The sequence below is a fragment of the Brassica napus genome, chromosome C4 (assembly GCF_020379485.1).
Source record: "Brassica napus cultivar Da-Ae chromosome C4, Da-Ae, whole genome shotgun sequence".
In the NCBI taxonomy this organism is placed as follows: Eukaryota; Viridiplantae; Streptophyta; class Magnoliopsida; order Brassicales; family Brassicaceae; genus Brassica; species Brassica napus.
Genome location: NC_063447.1, coordinates 55,222,861 through 55,238,064, shown reverse-complemented (window position 1 = coordinate 55,238,064; position 15,204 = coordinate 55,222,861). Strand labels below are relative to the sequence as shown.

General features: G+C 38.8%; 3 protein-coding genes, 1 long non-coding RNA gene and 1 other non-coding gene across 6 annotated transcripts; 2 read left to right on the top strand and 3 right to left on the bottom strand.

Moving 5' to 3' along the window:
* Positions 1-4,361: 4,361 nt before the first annotated feature.
* Positions 4,362-7,062, bottom strand: LOC106379127. The gene is made up of 2 exons (XR_002658102.2): positions 6,339-7,062; positions 4,362-4,751 (listed from the first exon to the last, which is right to left on the bottom strand). It is a non-coding gene; the product is annotated as an uncharacterized LOC106379127 (long non-coding RNA).
* A 560-nt stretch (positions 7,063-7,622) lies between these two features.
* On the top strand, positions 7,623-8,997 carry LOC106377656 (B3 domain-containing protein At2g31420). The gene is made up of 3 exons (XM_022701368.2): positions 7,623-8,313; positions 8,412-8,475; positions 8,651-8,997. The coding sequence occupies exons 1-3, from the start codon at positions 7,744-7,746 to the stop codon at positions 8,779-8,781; spliced, it is 765 nt and encodes a 254-aa protein (XP_022557089.1). The 5' UTR covers positions 7,623-7,743; the 3' UTR covers positions 8,782-8,997.
* Positions 8,998-9,311: 314 nt separating this feature from the next.
* Positions 9,312-13,742, bottom strand: LOC106391386. Of its 2 annotated transcripts, none has more exons than XM_022701367.2 (3): positions 13,283-13,742; positions 11,476-12,686; positions 9,312-10,962 (listed from the first exon to the last, which is right to left on the bottom strand). In XM_022701367.2, exon 3 carries the CDS (start codon positions 10,820-10,822, stop codon positions 9,602-9,604), a length of 1,221 nt encoding a protein of 406 aa, XP_022557088.2. In that variant the 5' UTR covers positions 10,823-10,962; positions 11,476-12,686; positions 13,283-13,742; the 3' UTR covers positions 9,312-9,601. The 2 variants fall into 2 exon arrangements, with proteins under 2 accessions (XP_022557088.2, XP_022557087.2); XM_022701366.2 differs by having other exon boundaries at positions 11,502-12,686.
* Positions 13,743-13,885: 143 nt separating this feature from the next.
* LOC106391387 lies at positions 13,886-14,942 on the top strand. The gene is made up of 2 exons (XM_013832010.3): positions 13,886-14,143; positions 14,689-14,942. Exons 1-2 carry the CDS (start codon positions 13,976-13,978, stop codon positions 14,734-14,736), a joined length of 216 nt encoding a protein of 71 aa, XP_013687464.1. The 5' UTR covers positions 13,886-13,975; the 3' UTR covers positions 14,737-14,942.
* A 103-nt stretch (positions 14,943-15,045) lies between these two features.
* Positions 15,046-15,126, bottom strand: TRNAL-AAG. The gene has a single exon. It is a non-coding gene; the product is annotated as a tRNA-Leu (tRNA).
* Between the last annotated feature and the right edge of the window lie 78 nt (positions 15,127-15,204).

Genomic DNA, 15,204 nt, shown 5'->3' with positions numbered 1-15,204 from the left:
ACTGCTTCAACAAATCTTTCCCACTAACTTCCTCAGGTGGACCATCAAACACCTGCTTGTTCTTCGTAAACGAAGTCTTACTCCTGCGGTATGGATGATCAGGTGGTAGAAATCGTCTGTGACAGTCAAACCAACACGTTTTCCTTCCGTTCTTTAGTTGGAAAGCATCTGTGTCATCTTGACAATATGGACATGATAGCTTCCCATGTGTTGTCCATCCAGATAACATACCATATGCTGGAAAGTCACTTATTGTCCACATAAGTACTGCCCGCATCTGAAAGTTTTCTTTGCGCGAAACATCGTATGTCTCAAAACCATGCGCCCATAGTTGTTGCAACTCATATATTAGTGGTTGAAGAAACACATCTAGTGATCTTTTAGGATGATCTGGCCCGGGGACGAGAATTGAGAGAAACAAAAACTCTCGTCGCATGCACAAGCTCGGCCGTAAGTTGTACGGTGTCACAATAACTGGCCATAGAGAATACTGCCTTCCATGCTTTCCAAATGGGCTGAAACCATCAGTAGATAATCCAAGATAAACATTTCTTCTCTCTTCCGCAAATTCTGGATATGTTGACTGGAAATGTTTCCAAGCCTTTGCATCTGAAGGATGTCTAATCTCACCATTTGTGGAATGCTCTGCATGCCATCTCATTGCTTTTGCTGTGCGCTCACACTGATACAACCTCTTCAATCTTTCCGTCAAAGGCAAATACCACATTCTTTTGAATGGGATCGGAACTCTTCCCCTCGTCTCCTGATAACGAGGTTTCCCACAAAATTTGCATACATTCCGTGTCTCATCCGCTCTCCAGTAGATCATGCAGTTGTCAATACATACATCTATCACTTCATACGGTAGTTGAAGACCTGCAACAAGTTTCTGAACCTCGTAGTATGAACCCGGTGCAAGGTTATCCTCAGGTAGAATACCTTTGACAAAATCAGTAATCGCATCCATACATTCTTCAGCCAAATTATAGTCTGTCTTAATACCCATTAATCTAGTTGCAGATGATAAGACTGAATGACCATCTCTACAATTTTGATACAAAGGTTGTTTTCCTGCATCCAACATGTCAAAAAATCTCCTAGACTCGGGGTTTGGTTCTTCCCCTCTATAATGATCATGTACCATCTGCTCAGTACCTACACCATAATCTATATCCGTTCTAGATTCTTCTAACCTAATATCAGGCTGAGGTTCACTAACAGGCTGAGGTTCGCTAGTACTACCATATTCATAACCAGTTTCCCCATGAAGGTACCAAACTTTATAATTACGTGAAAACCCTTTCATATACAAATGAGTCCAAACATCAAATTCTTTTATAACCTTATTATTATTGCAAGAAGAGCAGGGACATCTTAACATACCACTTTTTGCATCCGGTTGCTGTTGAACAAGCCTCATGAATTCTCCAATCCCTTGAACGTATTCTTCCGTAAGCAAATTGGTGTTCGGATCCAAATGAGGTTTATCCATCCACGAACGATAATAAACTTCTGAAGACATGATTTTCACGGAATTGTTATGACTAAAGAGAATGAAGAGAGAATGAAGTGTGAATGAGTTGAATGAGGAGGGGTTGTATTTATAGGAAATTGCTTACGGACCTCCGACGACTTTCCGACGAATTCCGACGGATGTAAAGCAGTCCGTCGGAATTCCGTCGGAATTGTCCAATCTCAAACGGCTATACAACGGTCATATATATTTGTCGGCAACGGTCACATGGTTCGTCGGAATTCCGTCGGAAAATACCGACGGAATTCCGACGACTTTGCTCTTAATCGGAATGTCGTCGGAAATTCGTCGGAATATACCGACGAACTTCCGACGACTACAACGGTTACATTTTTTATCGGAATGTCGTCGAAAAGTCGTCGGAAAATTCCGACGAACCAAATTTGGTCGGAATTCCGTCGGAAATGGCCGACGGAATTCCGACGACTTAATTTTTTTGGATTTGGTCGGAAATTTGTCAGTATTCCGTCACAAATTTCCGACGACCTTGGTGTCCGTCGGAACCTCCGTCGGAATTCGGTGTGTTTTCTTGTAGTGATATGCTAGAACGTAAAACAAGTAAATCACAATCAAAAGTTAACGAAAACAAAAGAACAAAGAAAAAAAAACTTACATAGATTCAGAGAAGATGGAATATGGTTGATAGGTAGAGAAAAATAAACAAGAAGGTTGAAAAAGAGAAGATGGAACGTCAATTGTTAGGGTAAACAAAGTATGTATTATTGTAATTTATGTTTTTAATCATTTAATATAATCAATTAGAGAAGGTAAATCAATCTTCACGATCAACTCTTTTGTCTATTGGCAAAAGTTAAACAAAAAAAAAATTGGCAGTTTGCCTTTATTATAGACGAATAGAAAAAATGGTAAGAGGAAGATTCGAACCCGGGCGCATAGAAGAAATAAGATAGCCACTGCACTAAAGAAACTCACGGTACAATCTGCCCCTAAATTATTTATAAACCTTGGCACCCCAGGCCCTTGCTTTATGGGCTTTATCCCAAGGTCGGGCCTGCATAAATCTCAATCCACATATTCACTTAGAGCATGTTTATCCCACAAACCCAAATAGGTCTCTTAATTTATTTTTAATAGTATTTTAGGAGTTAATTTTGGGAAGAGACATGATTAAGAACCTTGACACTTTCCCCCCTACATTGCAAGTCTCTTATTTTGGGGTTCTTAAAAAAATTATTAATTTTTTTTTTAATTTTAATTTTATTACATGAAACATAATAAAAGAAAACATTTTCAACATAGATTTTTAGATTAAAACATGAAACAAAGATTTGTAAAAGAAATGAGAATTATTTGAAAGAAGCATCCGAGCTCAGTTGTTGTCTTCATCACGTCCAAATTTAAACCGTACATGTTCAACTAAATCATCTTTCAGTTGTTGATGCATCTGTCGATCACGAATTCTAGTTCGAACACCCATCATATTGGCGATATTTGTAGGGATATCTGTAGAATACGTGTAATCCACATGTGAACTTCAAAAATTATGTGGTCTTCTCCTTGTTGGAACTCCGAGACATCAAATTGAGTGTATCCATCTCGTTCGTCTTCTACTATCATATTATGGAATATGATACATGTTTGCATTATCTTTCCAATTTTAACTTTATCCCAAAAAAGGACCGGATTTTTAACAATGGCGAAGCGAACTTGCAAGACTCCAAAAGCACGATCGACATCCTTTCGGATAGCTTTTTGATGCTGAGCAAATAAAACTGCTTTCGGCCCTTGTGGTATTGGAATAGATTGGATAAAAGTTGCCCATTTCGGGTAAATACCATCGGTGAGATAGTAAGCCAAATGATATTCTCTTCCATTGACATAGTAAGTGACTTCCGGGGCATGACCCCTTATAATATCCAAAAACAGGTGAGCGATCAAGAACATTAATATCGTTTAATGTACCTGGAGGTCAAAAAAACGTGTGCCATATTCAGAGATCATATAAAGCAACCGCCTCTAAAATGATCGTTGGTTTTCCTGAACCACGAGAATATTGTCCTTTCCAAGCGGTGGGACAATTCTTCCACTCCCAATGCATACAGTCGATGCTTCCTATCATCCCGAAAAATCCATGATGCTCCCCAATATCAAGTAGACATTGAAGATCAGCCGGTGTTGGTCTTCTTAGGTATTCATCGCCGAATAAATTGATTATTCCTTCTACAAAATTTTCCAAACATAACCGAGTTGTAGTTTCACCGAGCCGAAGATATTCGTCGATCGTATCAGCCGCAGTACCATACGCCAAGACATGAATAGCCGCCGTACATTTTTGGAGTGAAGAGACACCAAGCCTCCCAAGACCATCTTCCCTTTGACGAAAGTATTGAACTTCACTGAAGAGTCGATCAACAATATGCATGAATAATGGCTTGTTCATTCTAAATCGTCGACGGAAAAGATTTTTAGGATATGTTGGAGTTTCACTGAAATAATCATTCCACAGACGTACATGGCCTGCTTCACAATTTCTTTTGATATAACTCATTTTTTCCTTCTCTTCCTTGCTTCCTCCTGATCAAAATGATGAATGCAAAGATTCTCCAACGTTTGATCAAAATATTGATCAAAACATTGATCAAAACTTTCATCATCTACTTCCTCTAAATTGTTATGAGATGAAGATGCCATAGATGATTTTGTGATGAGTTTGTGAATAGATGAGATGAGACGAGAAGTGAAGATGAGTTTGTGATGTGTTTGTAATGAGTTTGTGAAAACAAGAGATGAGTTGGTGAAGAAGTGAAGATGTGATATGGGATGAGATGAGATGAGAAGAGAATAAGTGATATGAGATGAGATGAGATGAGATGAGTTTGGTGACTTTATAATACAAGTGACACCCGTGATCAATAATACATACAAGACCCGTGATCATAATACATACAACACCCATGCATAATACATACCCGTGAAATTACAATATATTACATGTGACACAACAACACCCATGCACAATAATACAACACCCGTGAACCTGACACAGCCGAGTACATCTCACTCTAGCTCTTTCAACGTCACATACAACACCCGTGAATCTTCAACCGAATACGGTAGCGGGAACACTCATTACTACCAATGCCACGTATTTTATTCGTTTTAAACGGAACATGGTATGTGGCTCTGATGGTAATGAGTAGTCCCATTACCTTATTATCATGTGATGATCTCACTCTCCTCAAGCAGTCTTCTTCACCTGAGACAATGACATAGAACATGTAATAAGTATCAACAACCAGAGAAAACATGAAAATCCATTAAGCCGAGGAACATGAAAGCAGAGAAACATTAACCAACATGAAAACATGAAAATCCATTAAGCAGAGGAACATGAAAGCATTTTAACAACATGAAAATCCAACAACCAGAGAAACATTAACCAAGAACAAGACACATTTTAAACTTCTTAAGATCTTAAACTGAGACTAAGACCGAGACCCACACTTAGAGCTTAAACCGAGACTAAGACCGAGACCCACACTTAAACTAAGTAGACATCAACTCATTTATGAGCTTCTTTCTCAAAGCTTCCTCATAATCATCTAGCGGCACTTGTTTTGCAACAAGACTCTCAAGTAGCTTCATCTTGGAGACATTTTCCTTCATTGCCAAATCATGTTGCTTGATGCTCCACATAGTTTGCAAGGCAGAGAGCTCCTTCACATCACCCATCGGCTTCTTACCTCGCGCTTTTGCTGCCTTCACACCGAGGGGACGGATGGTTCCTTCATCATCTAAAGCTTGAGAGCTTGCTGAATCAAAACCGTCATCACATTTTCTTTTTTTGGAGCTTCCTTCATTTTTACCTGTGGAGAGCTCACACCACTTATGGTCATTGCGGAAATCTTTCCAAGCATGTTCAAGCGTGAACTTTTTCTTATAGAAGTTGTAAAAAAATTCATGGGCTACTTTGAGAACATCATTCTCGTTTTGTCCACTACTGTTCTCTCTGGTTGCAGCCTCGTAAGCACCACAGAACTTGCACATAAATCGTTAATTTTGTGCCACCACTGCTTACATTTCGAGGACTCTCTTTTTTCACACCCAGCCAGCTTGGGACTCGCCGAGAAGAACGATGCTATGCGTTTCCAGAAGGCAACAAAGCGTTGCTCATTCCCGACCAATGGGTCTTTACTCGTGTTTAGTCACGAGCTTATGAGAACAACATCGTCTGTTGGTGTCCACGCCCTTCTTGGTGTACGCGCTGCAGGATTTTCTTGTTCGAAGTTAGAACCTTCTGAAGCTTGTGTGCCAAAGAGAGGAATAGAAGAAGATTCTAAACCGATGGAAGATTCTTGTTGACTTTGAAGAAGATCCATATCTAAAAGTTGATGAGAAGTTGATGAGAAGAGAGATGGAAGTTATGATAAGAAAGCAAGAAGAGAAGATAGGCGAGTTTAGGAGTTGTAAAAGGAAGAGAAGAAACGAATGAATTTAAAGAAGAGAGAAAGAAAGGAACATTTGATCAGCTGAGATAAGAGGCATTGATCACACCCACAACCAATTCGAGTAGACATATATCTAATTCATTTATAACACTTAAACCAGCTTCACAATCACATTTGTTTAATCACACCTAACAGAACATAGTTTCCTACCTTACCATTAGTCACACAACATACAGCAGCCATTCATCTTAATCAACCGCAACCATAAACGTGCACTGACCAACTCATTAATTGCCAAGATTCAATTCATCACAGACGCTAACTCTATTCAACTCAATGCAACTCTATTCAGTTCATCACAGACGCAAACATATTGCCAAGATTGTTACACTAACCTTGTTTTGTGATTGGAGTCCTTTGATCGATGAACCTTCACCGTGTATGCATAACGTATTTGATCCTCTCCATCTCAAAACGGCAAACACAGAAACAAAAAATTATATCAACAAACAGAAACCAAATCTAAATTAATAAACTACCAGCAAGCAAATCACAATTAATCGAACACAACAAACCAATCAATCTACAGACGGTATCGAACTGAACAAACAAATCAATATCGTAACAGAAGAACCACAATCTTAGACATCATTGATTCAAATACATGAAACAGAAGCTTTACCTTTTGATCCGGGGAGAGCCACCGCAGAGAGCTCCGTCGCCGTCGTAGAGAATCACCGCGAGACAGAATTGAACCGACAAAACAAATCAAACATGCGATCAGAACAAGAAGAAGCCTAATCAAAGACATGCATGAAAGAAGAACACAAGAACAAATGATTGATTACCTTTCGATTGGAGGAGAGGCGGAGAGAGATAGAGATGCGGCATCGTCGAGGAGACAGAGAGAGACGAGGTATCGTCGAGAAGAGAGAGAGAGACGGGGTCTCCTCGAGGAGAGGGAGAGAGACGAGCTGTCGTCGAGGTGAGAGACAGAGACGCGGAGTCGTCGAGAGATCATCGATTGATTCTGCTTGATTCCGTCGAGGAGAGGGTGAGAGACGACGAGTACACCGACGCCGATTGATTCCGTCGACGAGAGATCACCGCTCGATTCCCTCGACTCGACGCCAGATCATCGTTGCGGAGAGGAAAGATCACGAGAGAGAGAGAAGCGGAGTCAACGATGAATGACCAAAAGAGAGGTTTGGCCTCGTCTCGGGGGAGAAAGAGCCATAAAAGCGTGACACGTGTTAAGTAGAGACGCCTCTTCAATGCCCAATTTAAGCGACGTCTTCACCTTAATTACATATTTATCTTTTATTTTTAATCCCAAAAACACTAACTCTCCCCCCCTTTTAGAGATCCCGATAATCCTGCTCTTAGAGCCCGAAGGAAATAGAGGAAAAATAAGGAATTTTTTTGTTTAAATAAAATTGATCTCAAAAGTTACATCGGCAGAGAATTAAATCACCAAAATGTTAAACCGGCAGAGAACCAAATATTACCAAACCAAATTTCTACATAAGCAAAATGTTAAACCGGTAAAAAAAACAAATTACGAAACCAAAATTCTCAAGGTTAAAGAAGCGGCTCGGTTAACGAGATCCAACATTTTGTTATTTTTGATGCATTAAAATAACTAGCGAGCAAATAAAAAAGTAGCAGTATATAACAAAGTCAACTCCTGTTTTACTTCTTTTCACTAGCGCTTCTCTCTTCTCTCTTCTCTCTTTCTTGATTTTCTTGGAGAAAAAGCTATCGCTTCCATCTCTCTCTCTACTGCTAACAAAACAACACATGAACATGGAAGGAGACACATCAGAGATTCCACGGGATGCAATACCAGGAAAGACGAGAAGCATGCTAAAAAGGAAGACGAGAGATTACGACGACGGTCAAGGCAACGTTGCGGAGGAGACGACGGAAACGACGACGACGACACCTAAATGGCTTTTAGAGAAGATGGAGGATTTTCAAGGCTATGATGCAAATCAGATTATGGAGTTGAAAGAAGTCAAAGCTACTGATCTGGACAAGAATCAAGGTCGACTCTCGCTACCTAAACATGTAGATAGAAACTTCTTGAGCGCTGCCGAACTAGGAACCCTAGCTGAAGTTCCCAAGAAAGGGGTGAACTGTCTCTTTATTGATACTAATGGAAAAGGTCATGCTGTTGAGTTGAGAGATTGGGCCAACGGTTTGGTGTTAACCAAGGGATGGGGTAAAGTGATTGAGGAGAAACTGTATACGATTGGTCAAAAGTACCCTCTTTGGTGTTTCCGCTCAAGAAACAATAGCGATAAGCTTTGTTTCACTCTGGTTAAACCTGACCAAGACGTCCTTCCCAACGTCGACAACGAAGATGCGGTACGTCTTCTACATGAATTAAGAAAGCTAGCGTTTGTGTTTCCTATGGTGTTACTGATTTGTCTAACGTACGTTCTCTTGTGTTTAATGATATGCAGAAGCTAAGTGATACAGAAGAAGAAGAAGTTGCAAACACAAACGAGGCTGAATCTTCTTTAGTTGGTAAGTCACACTTGCATTATCCTTTGTATTATCATGTATTGAAACATCACGAATTAGCTCTCTTAGTTATATAACTATTTACAGAATTAAGTACTGGTAGTAGCTAGATGATATCTTTGTATCTGACACATGCATGCATGAGTAGCAACTTACCGCATGTAATGATCTTTATCAGACCATCCAGCTGGCTCTCCTGATGGTCACAGCTCTCTTCCTGGCGAAGATATGGATTTATATGTGGACGGTTTCTATATTCCCACCAAAGCAGAAACCGAAAGCATCTCTTTCCGTGACGATTCTGCCTGATTCAGTGATTCTGATATGATTTTGTCAAGATCATCAGTACGTGATACTTTGATTGCTGATAGGTTTAGCAGCTGTTGCTTCCTTCTTTATTTTGGTGTGAGAGTGAACATATTACCACGCAAAATGTAAAGTTCTTTTCTTTTGGTTATGTTTGTGTAGACATTTTCTTAGACTCTGTGGATTCTACAAGCTTTGAAAGAATTTTCCTCTGTTGCAGATGAGTCAATATATCACCATCGTTTAATTTCACTTCCGACTATAGCCACTAATGTTTTAGTAATCGATAATGTAAGCCAGCCTGATTACTTGGTCTTCAAGATATTGTGATGCATCGTATAATATCTTGACAAAGAAATAATTGTCTTTGCTTCATGTGGTCACTTCTCTATATAGGATACACCGGTTGTAACAACAAGAGGTAGCAAGTGTTTAGCACAAGGCAAACGATCTCACTCAGCTTAAACATTCCGAGAAGAAGGGATACTATCCAATGCCGTTCACATGCTAATATGAAGAAATGTTTGCTATATTTCTCCAATGGTTATGTCTGCTTATATTCTAAGGACTGAGAACCTTAACATACAGATGAATGACACAACCATCTTGTCAAAGTATAGAACTTTTAATGAGAACACATGTTCCGGCTCTTTGATTGGTCCAAAATGCATACATATGTGTGGTTATATATGAATGTCACATGTATTTACTATCCAATAGATATACAAACAAGGAACAAAATTGTCACCAATGCAGATGTTGGTTTTGGCAAGTATACACTATTTCACACACCTGTAAAGCCTTTATCTTCTTCTTTTTTTTCTCATAGAGAGTCTTCAAACAAGAAGCCCTCAGTGTTGAAGTCTGAATCTATGCCTTCTCTTCCCCTGAACTCACAAAGCCCAACAGCTTTTTCTATAGAGAAATCATTCATCAAAGCAAAGTCATCTTCCAAGAAAGTCCTGGACTTGCGTGTCATGATAAGCTTCTTAGGTGTTTTTGCCTCTCTGCCTCCTATCTCTCCACTCTCTTCGATAGGTACCACCTTTGAAGATATTTTACTAGATTTTCTCAACCTAGACGGCAAACTTTTGTTCCTCTTCACAATGTTCCTGCTGATGGGTTGTTGTTGGTTCTTGCTGATCTCGGTTCCCTTGTTGCTGCTACTGTTATTGCTTACTGTTCTTTTCAGTTCAGGGATCCGTGTTGGTTTTGAATTTGATCCTGCAGGACCGTTGAACATGAGCTTTCTCTTGCACCCTTCTTTGAGATCTAGCTTTCTTGTCTGAAGCTGTGCCCTCATTGATCTTGGAGAGGTACTTGCACCTTTGGTTCCTATTGATTTCTTTCTACGTGGAGACATGGTGAAATGCTTTAGTATATCCTCTGGCGTCCAATCAAACTTCTGCTCCAATGGCCAAAAAAGAGGCTCCACAACATGCTTTCTCTTTGAATCTCCACTCTCTGCAAGTATGGGTCTAGCTGGAGTAGATGGGACAGAAATTAAGTTAACCGGTGAAGGAGACACATCTGACTCTAGTGAGAAACTAACTTTCTTTTCTTCATGACTAGACGACTCTTCACATGATTTCCTTGGACAAGTCTTGTTGTTGCTCTCATGCAAACGCGAGGACGACTTTACAGAACCTGTTCCAATATATTTACCGGATGAGTTGCAGAATTTTCCGTCCTTTCGCATGTTCTCTGAAGTACTTTTTGTCCGGTGATGATGATGATGATTCTCTTTGAGAGACAATGAAGAGTTAGCAGCGTTTGATAACCAGGAGACAACCTTTTCGTCGAGTGAGAAATGAAACGAGACAGAGACTCTACGTTCCTCTAGAAGAGAGGAAGTAGAAGCGCAGTCCGAAGCCAACCAAACGGAATCGCTGTCGTCAAAACATCTCATCTTGATAAACTGTTTACCGGATGAATCATCGATCTTTTCGCGCCGTGGCTGAGGGGAAACACCTGCGGATTTGGTCCTCTTCGTGTTTGCTGCTCTGACATCTGGAAGAGTCTTTTTCCCTTGAGGTAGACGCATTGATTCATAGTTGGAACCTGTTGATTTGGACCGTGGAAGAAGTGGTTTTGGATCATTGGTTGTGGTGTTCTTCTTGTTTTTCTTGATGGAGAAAGTTGATGCAACTCTCTTCACGAAACCTTTAGATCCATCTTTCCCACCTGCAAAAGACATGGTGAAGGTTTCAAATGTTGCTCCTTCAATCTTCAGAGCCAAAGACACAGAGATTTTTATTTACTTTTAAACGCAGACCAGATCATAACATAAAACACATTAGCGTGTGATTAGAGATAAAATCAGAAAGAGTAAATGCAGGACACATTCTTGTCATTTTCTCTGAATAAGAGAACAAGAACATGTCAACTACTTGAAAGAAGATAATATAAGAATTAAAATATAAAAGAACTTGTACAACATTCATGATACGTTGATGATGTAATAAGAATGAAGTATACATTATAAAATTAGAATATCAGACTAAAGAATTCTTGACACACCTAGCACTAAGTGTTTTTATTTTCTTCTAAGAATTAGAAAGAGTCAACAACTACGCCTGAGATATTAATATTAAACCCTAAAGAACGAATTTTATGACCGTTCTAGGAACAGAACTCGAAGAAATCAAATGTAAAAATATAAAGCAGCTCTTTAATAAGAAGCACAAACGAGCTTACGAGAAATGAGAAAGAAGCTTTGTCACCTTCAGCGATTGAACGTCGAAATCTATGCATGTAGAAATGTAAAGACTAAAAAAAAAAAAAAGAGAAGACTAAAAGGAGAGAGAGCTGAGAATCGAAGCGACGCAATTTCATTAATTTGGCACTTTGACGATATCCAATTACAATCAGGTTCTAGTGATTCTCTCACAAGTCAAACTTTGAATTAAGGAAACATATACTGTATATCAATTAAATGAAAACACATGAATCTATTTTTTTAGAATGTTTTCCTTTTTCTTTTGTCGTAATTCAGAAAAATCTGTGAATTAAAATTTAAAATTTACGCGGCTATAAAGAGAAACGATATAAGTGTACTTAGTGGACTTAAGAAACTCTAGTTAAGAAACTATTCGATTTTGCGCCTCCAATGGTAGTTTCTTAATTAAGGGTTCTTAAAAAAAAAAAATTTAAGATAAAATTTATTTATTAAATAAAACATATTAAAAGATAACATTTTCAACATAGGATTTAAAATAAAAACATAAAAAGAAAGATTACGAAAATAAAAGAGAATAATTTGAAAGAAGCATCTGAGTTCAGTTGTTGTATTCATCACGTCCAAATTTACGCCATATATGTTTAACCAAATCAGCTTTTAGTTGTTGATACATTTGTCTATCACGAATTATAGTTCGAAGCAATAGTGTTGTGATTAAAGAGAAAATATGACTTTGGTGTTGTGAACGATAAATTCTCAAACCAAGGGTGTTGTAATTAAAGAGAAAAAATGATTTTGGTGGTGTGGGAAAAAAAATTTAGAAACCAAGAGTGCTGTGACAAGAAGATGATTTTGGTGTTGTGTTTGATTCTTTACAAGTCGAGAAGTTTGCTAGAGTGATAATAGAAGCCTTTTATGGTCTTCATGACTTGAATACAAGGAAAGAACAGTCCGTGAATTGGACAAAAGCTTGTGACTTACTGACTGATAATAGAAGACACTAGCATACAAACAATCTATTCATGACTGACTGACTAGCATACAAAAGTTTGTACACTGATAATACACTAGCATACAAACGCTCTATTCATGACTTTTGTAATACAACTTCGTGACTGCTTACGCACATGCATACAAAACTTGTACAATGACACTTGCTTCACACTTGCTTCACGAGGTGAGTGATGACAATGACACTTGCTTCACACTTGCAACAAACCTCTCATGACTGTATCACAACAACACAATTCTCATAATTTAATAGAACTTTTACAGTCAAACCACCAAACCATTAAAAGAACAAGAACAACATCAAGCCAAACCGCATTAATTCCATTACATTACATAACAACAACTACATTGTCTCCATTAATTCCATAACAACACGTTCTAGGAATTAATGAACAGATTGAAGATTCTAAGTAGAAGGTTTAGTTAAAGAGAGAGATCTTATAAGACAAAATCAGATAGATGATCACAAACTCTTAAACTAAAACTGCAAGACAAGTTATCTTCAATCTTTAACAGGACAAAGCATAATCAATCTGTTCATTAATCAACCACTCTATACCCAACCAATCTTTACCGAAACTCTCTAATCAACCAACCTTTAACAGGACAAAGCATAATCAATCAACAAATATGACTTCAAACTATGAACTTTCCAGTCATGTTACAGACAAATTCAGACCACTCTCTAACCAACCAATCTTTAAGATAGCAAGACAAGTTATCTTCCGACCAATCAAACAACAATTCTGAAGCTAATCAAATGAAGAGAGCGACCAAAAGAAGAAAGCTGTGAGGCGATTACAGAAGACGCACCATAGTTTCCGACGAAGGATGGTCGGAGGGGAATTACCCTGAGGCTACAAGAGCAACTATAAGTGGAAACCATTGGGGGAAGAGGAGGGAATAATCTGGCGATTGGTGAACCTTTAAGAGCCTTTTCAATGGCGGAATAGAGGTCTCGCGAACCAGAGGGCTTGATGCTTCTGATTAACATAAACTCATCGTCGTCCACCGGATAATCTGAGAGGAGAAGGAGACACCGACAAAGAAGGCGGAGAACGAGAGAAACTGAGGAAAAGAAAGAGAGAAAAGAAAAAATAAGAAAGAAAAAAAAAATTAAACTTCATGATACGCTGACACGTGTTTTAAAAACCCTTCTTTAAAGCAGTCCCCAAAATCTCACATTAAGGATCGGTTACTCAAATTATTATGACTTTTGATTTAATTAAATCAGTGATTTTCTTTAGAAACCCTCTTAGATCCTTGGATAATCATGCTATGAAGCACTAATCATCTTCAAAACAACAACAAAAAACTCGGTAAACGAAACATTGGGCCCATTATTGAATGGGCCTTGGGCTAAAATAATTTTCACATGAGAAAATTGTTGTCGCTCATGAGAATTTGGTTTATTACTCAATTGACGAAACATAATTGACCAAACCGGGATCGATCTAACTCCACAGACACAGTCGTCGAAGAGAAAGGTTGAATCGAGAGAAGAGGATGGGTGGAGGAATGGAGACGAACAAGAACAAGTTCATCGAGGATTGGGGATCCGCGAGAGAGAATCTGGAGCATAACTTCCGCTGGACGCGTCGGAACTTCGCTCTCATCGGAATCTTCGGCATCGCCCTCCCCATCATCGTCTACAAGGGCATCGTCAAAGACTTTGTGAGCTTCAGTCTCTCTCTATCTCACTCGATTCGATTCGATTTTCGATCTCTCTGCCCGAATCAGAAATGTCCATGTTTGTTTTTGTGCCCTAATTGTGTTTTCATGTTACTGTGAGCTTTGAATTTGGATCTTATTGTAAAATCATTTGGTTCATATATGCGTTTTCTTGTGTGTTTGGTTTGACCTATTATTGCCAAAGTTGTTGAAGTTGAAGAGACAAGATTGGTTCAAGTGTGCTAATGTTATTTTTACCCTTTTAGTCTTGATTGGTTTTTTTGCTAAAACTGGGTTCATCTGCTTCTCTTTTTATTATTCTGAGTCTTGAGTCTGAACTTGTTTATAGGTGTGCAATGAAATAAATGGCCTTCAACATTATTAATCTTGGCACTTTATCTGTGAACTCTGAGTGACAGACTTATGTGATTGATGCTCTATGTCATTGCTTGTTAGTGCAAATTTCAGTGACTAAGTAAATATGTGCTGGTGCTTTACAACATTGGAGTCAAGCTAACTTACTCAAAACTTGAATTTTCTATTGACAGCATATGCAAGACGAAGATGCAGGCAGACCACACAGAAAGTTCCTATGAGCTTGTTTGCAACAACATTCTCTTCTGCAACATGTCTCAGCAGTTTGGAATTTTCAAGAAGCTGATGCTAGAACCCACCTTTCTTTCTTTTTTGCATTTTATTATTCAGAATAAAAGAACATCTCAAGGATAATACTTGCTGTTTCCAAAAGTTTGTTTTGATTGGGCAAATAAAAAAAAACTAATGTTCCCCCGTTTTGACACTATTCTTGTGCTTAATTTAAACTTGTGGTAGAGAGCATTGAGGTTGAGGCAGACACCAATGTGAAGCGCATGAGCGGGTTAACAACAATCGTGAAAAAAATAGTCTGTTGACAGTGGGATTTGAACCCACGCCCTTTCGGACAGGAACCTTAATCCTGCGCCTTAGACCAACTCGGCCATATCAACAAGTTGTTAACTGGTTTGAAACCGCAGTTCTTAAACAAGATCCTTAGTTCTGCGTCTTAGACCAATTCGGCCATATTA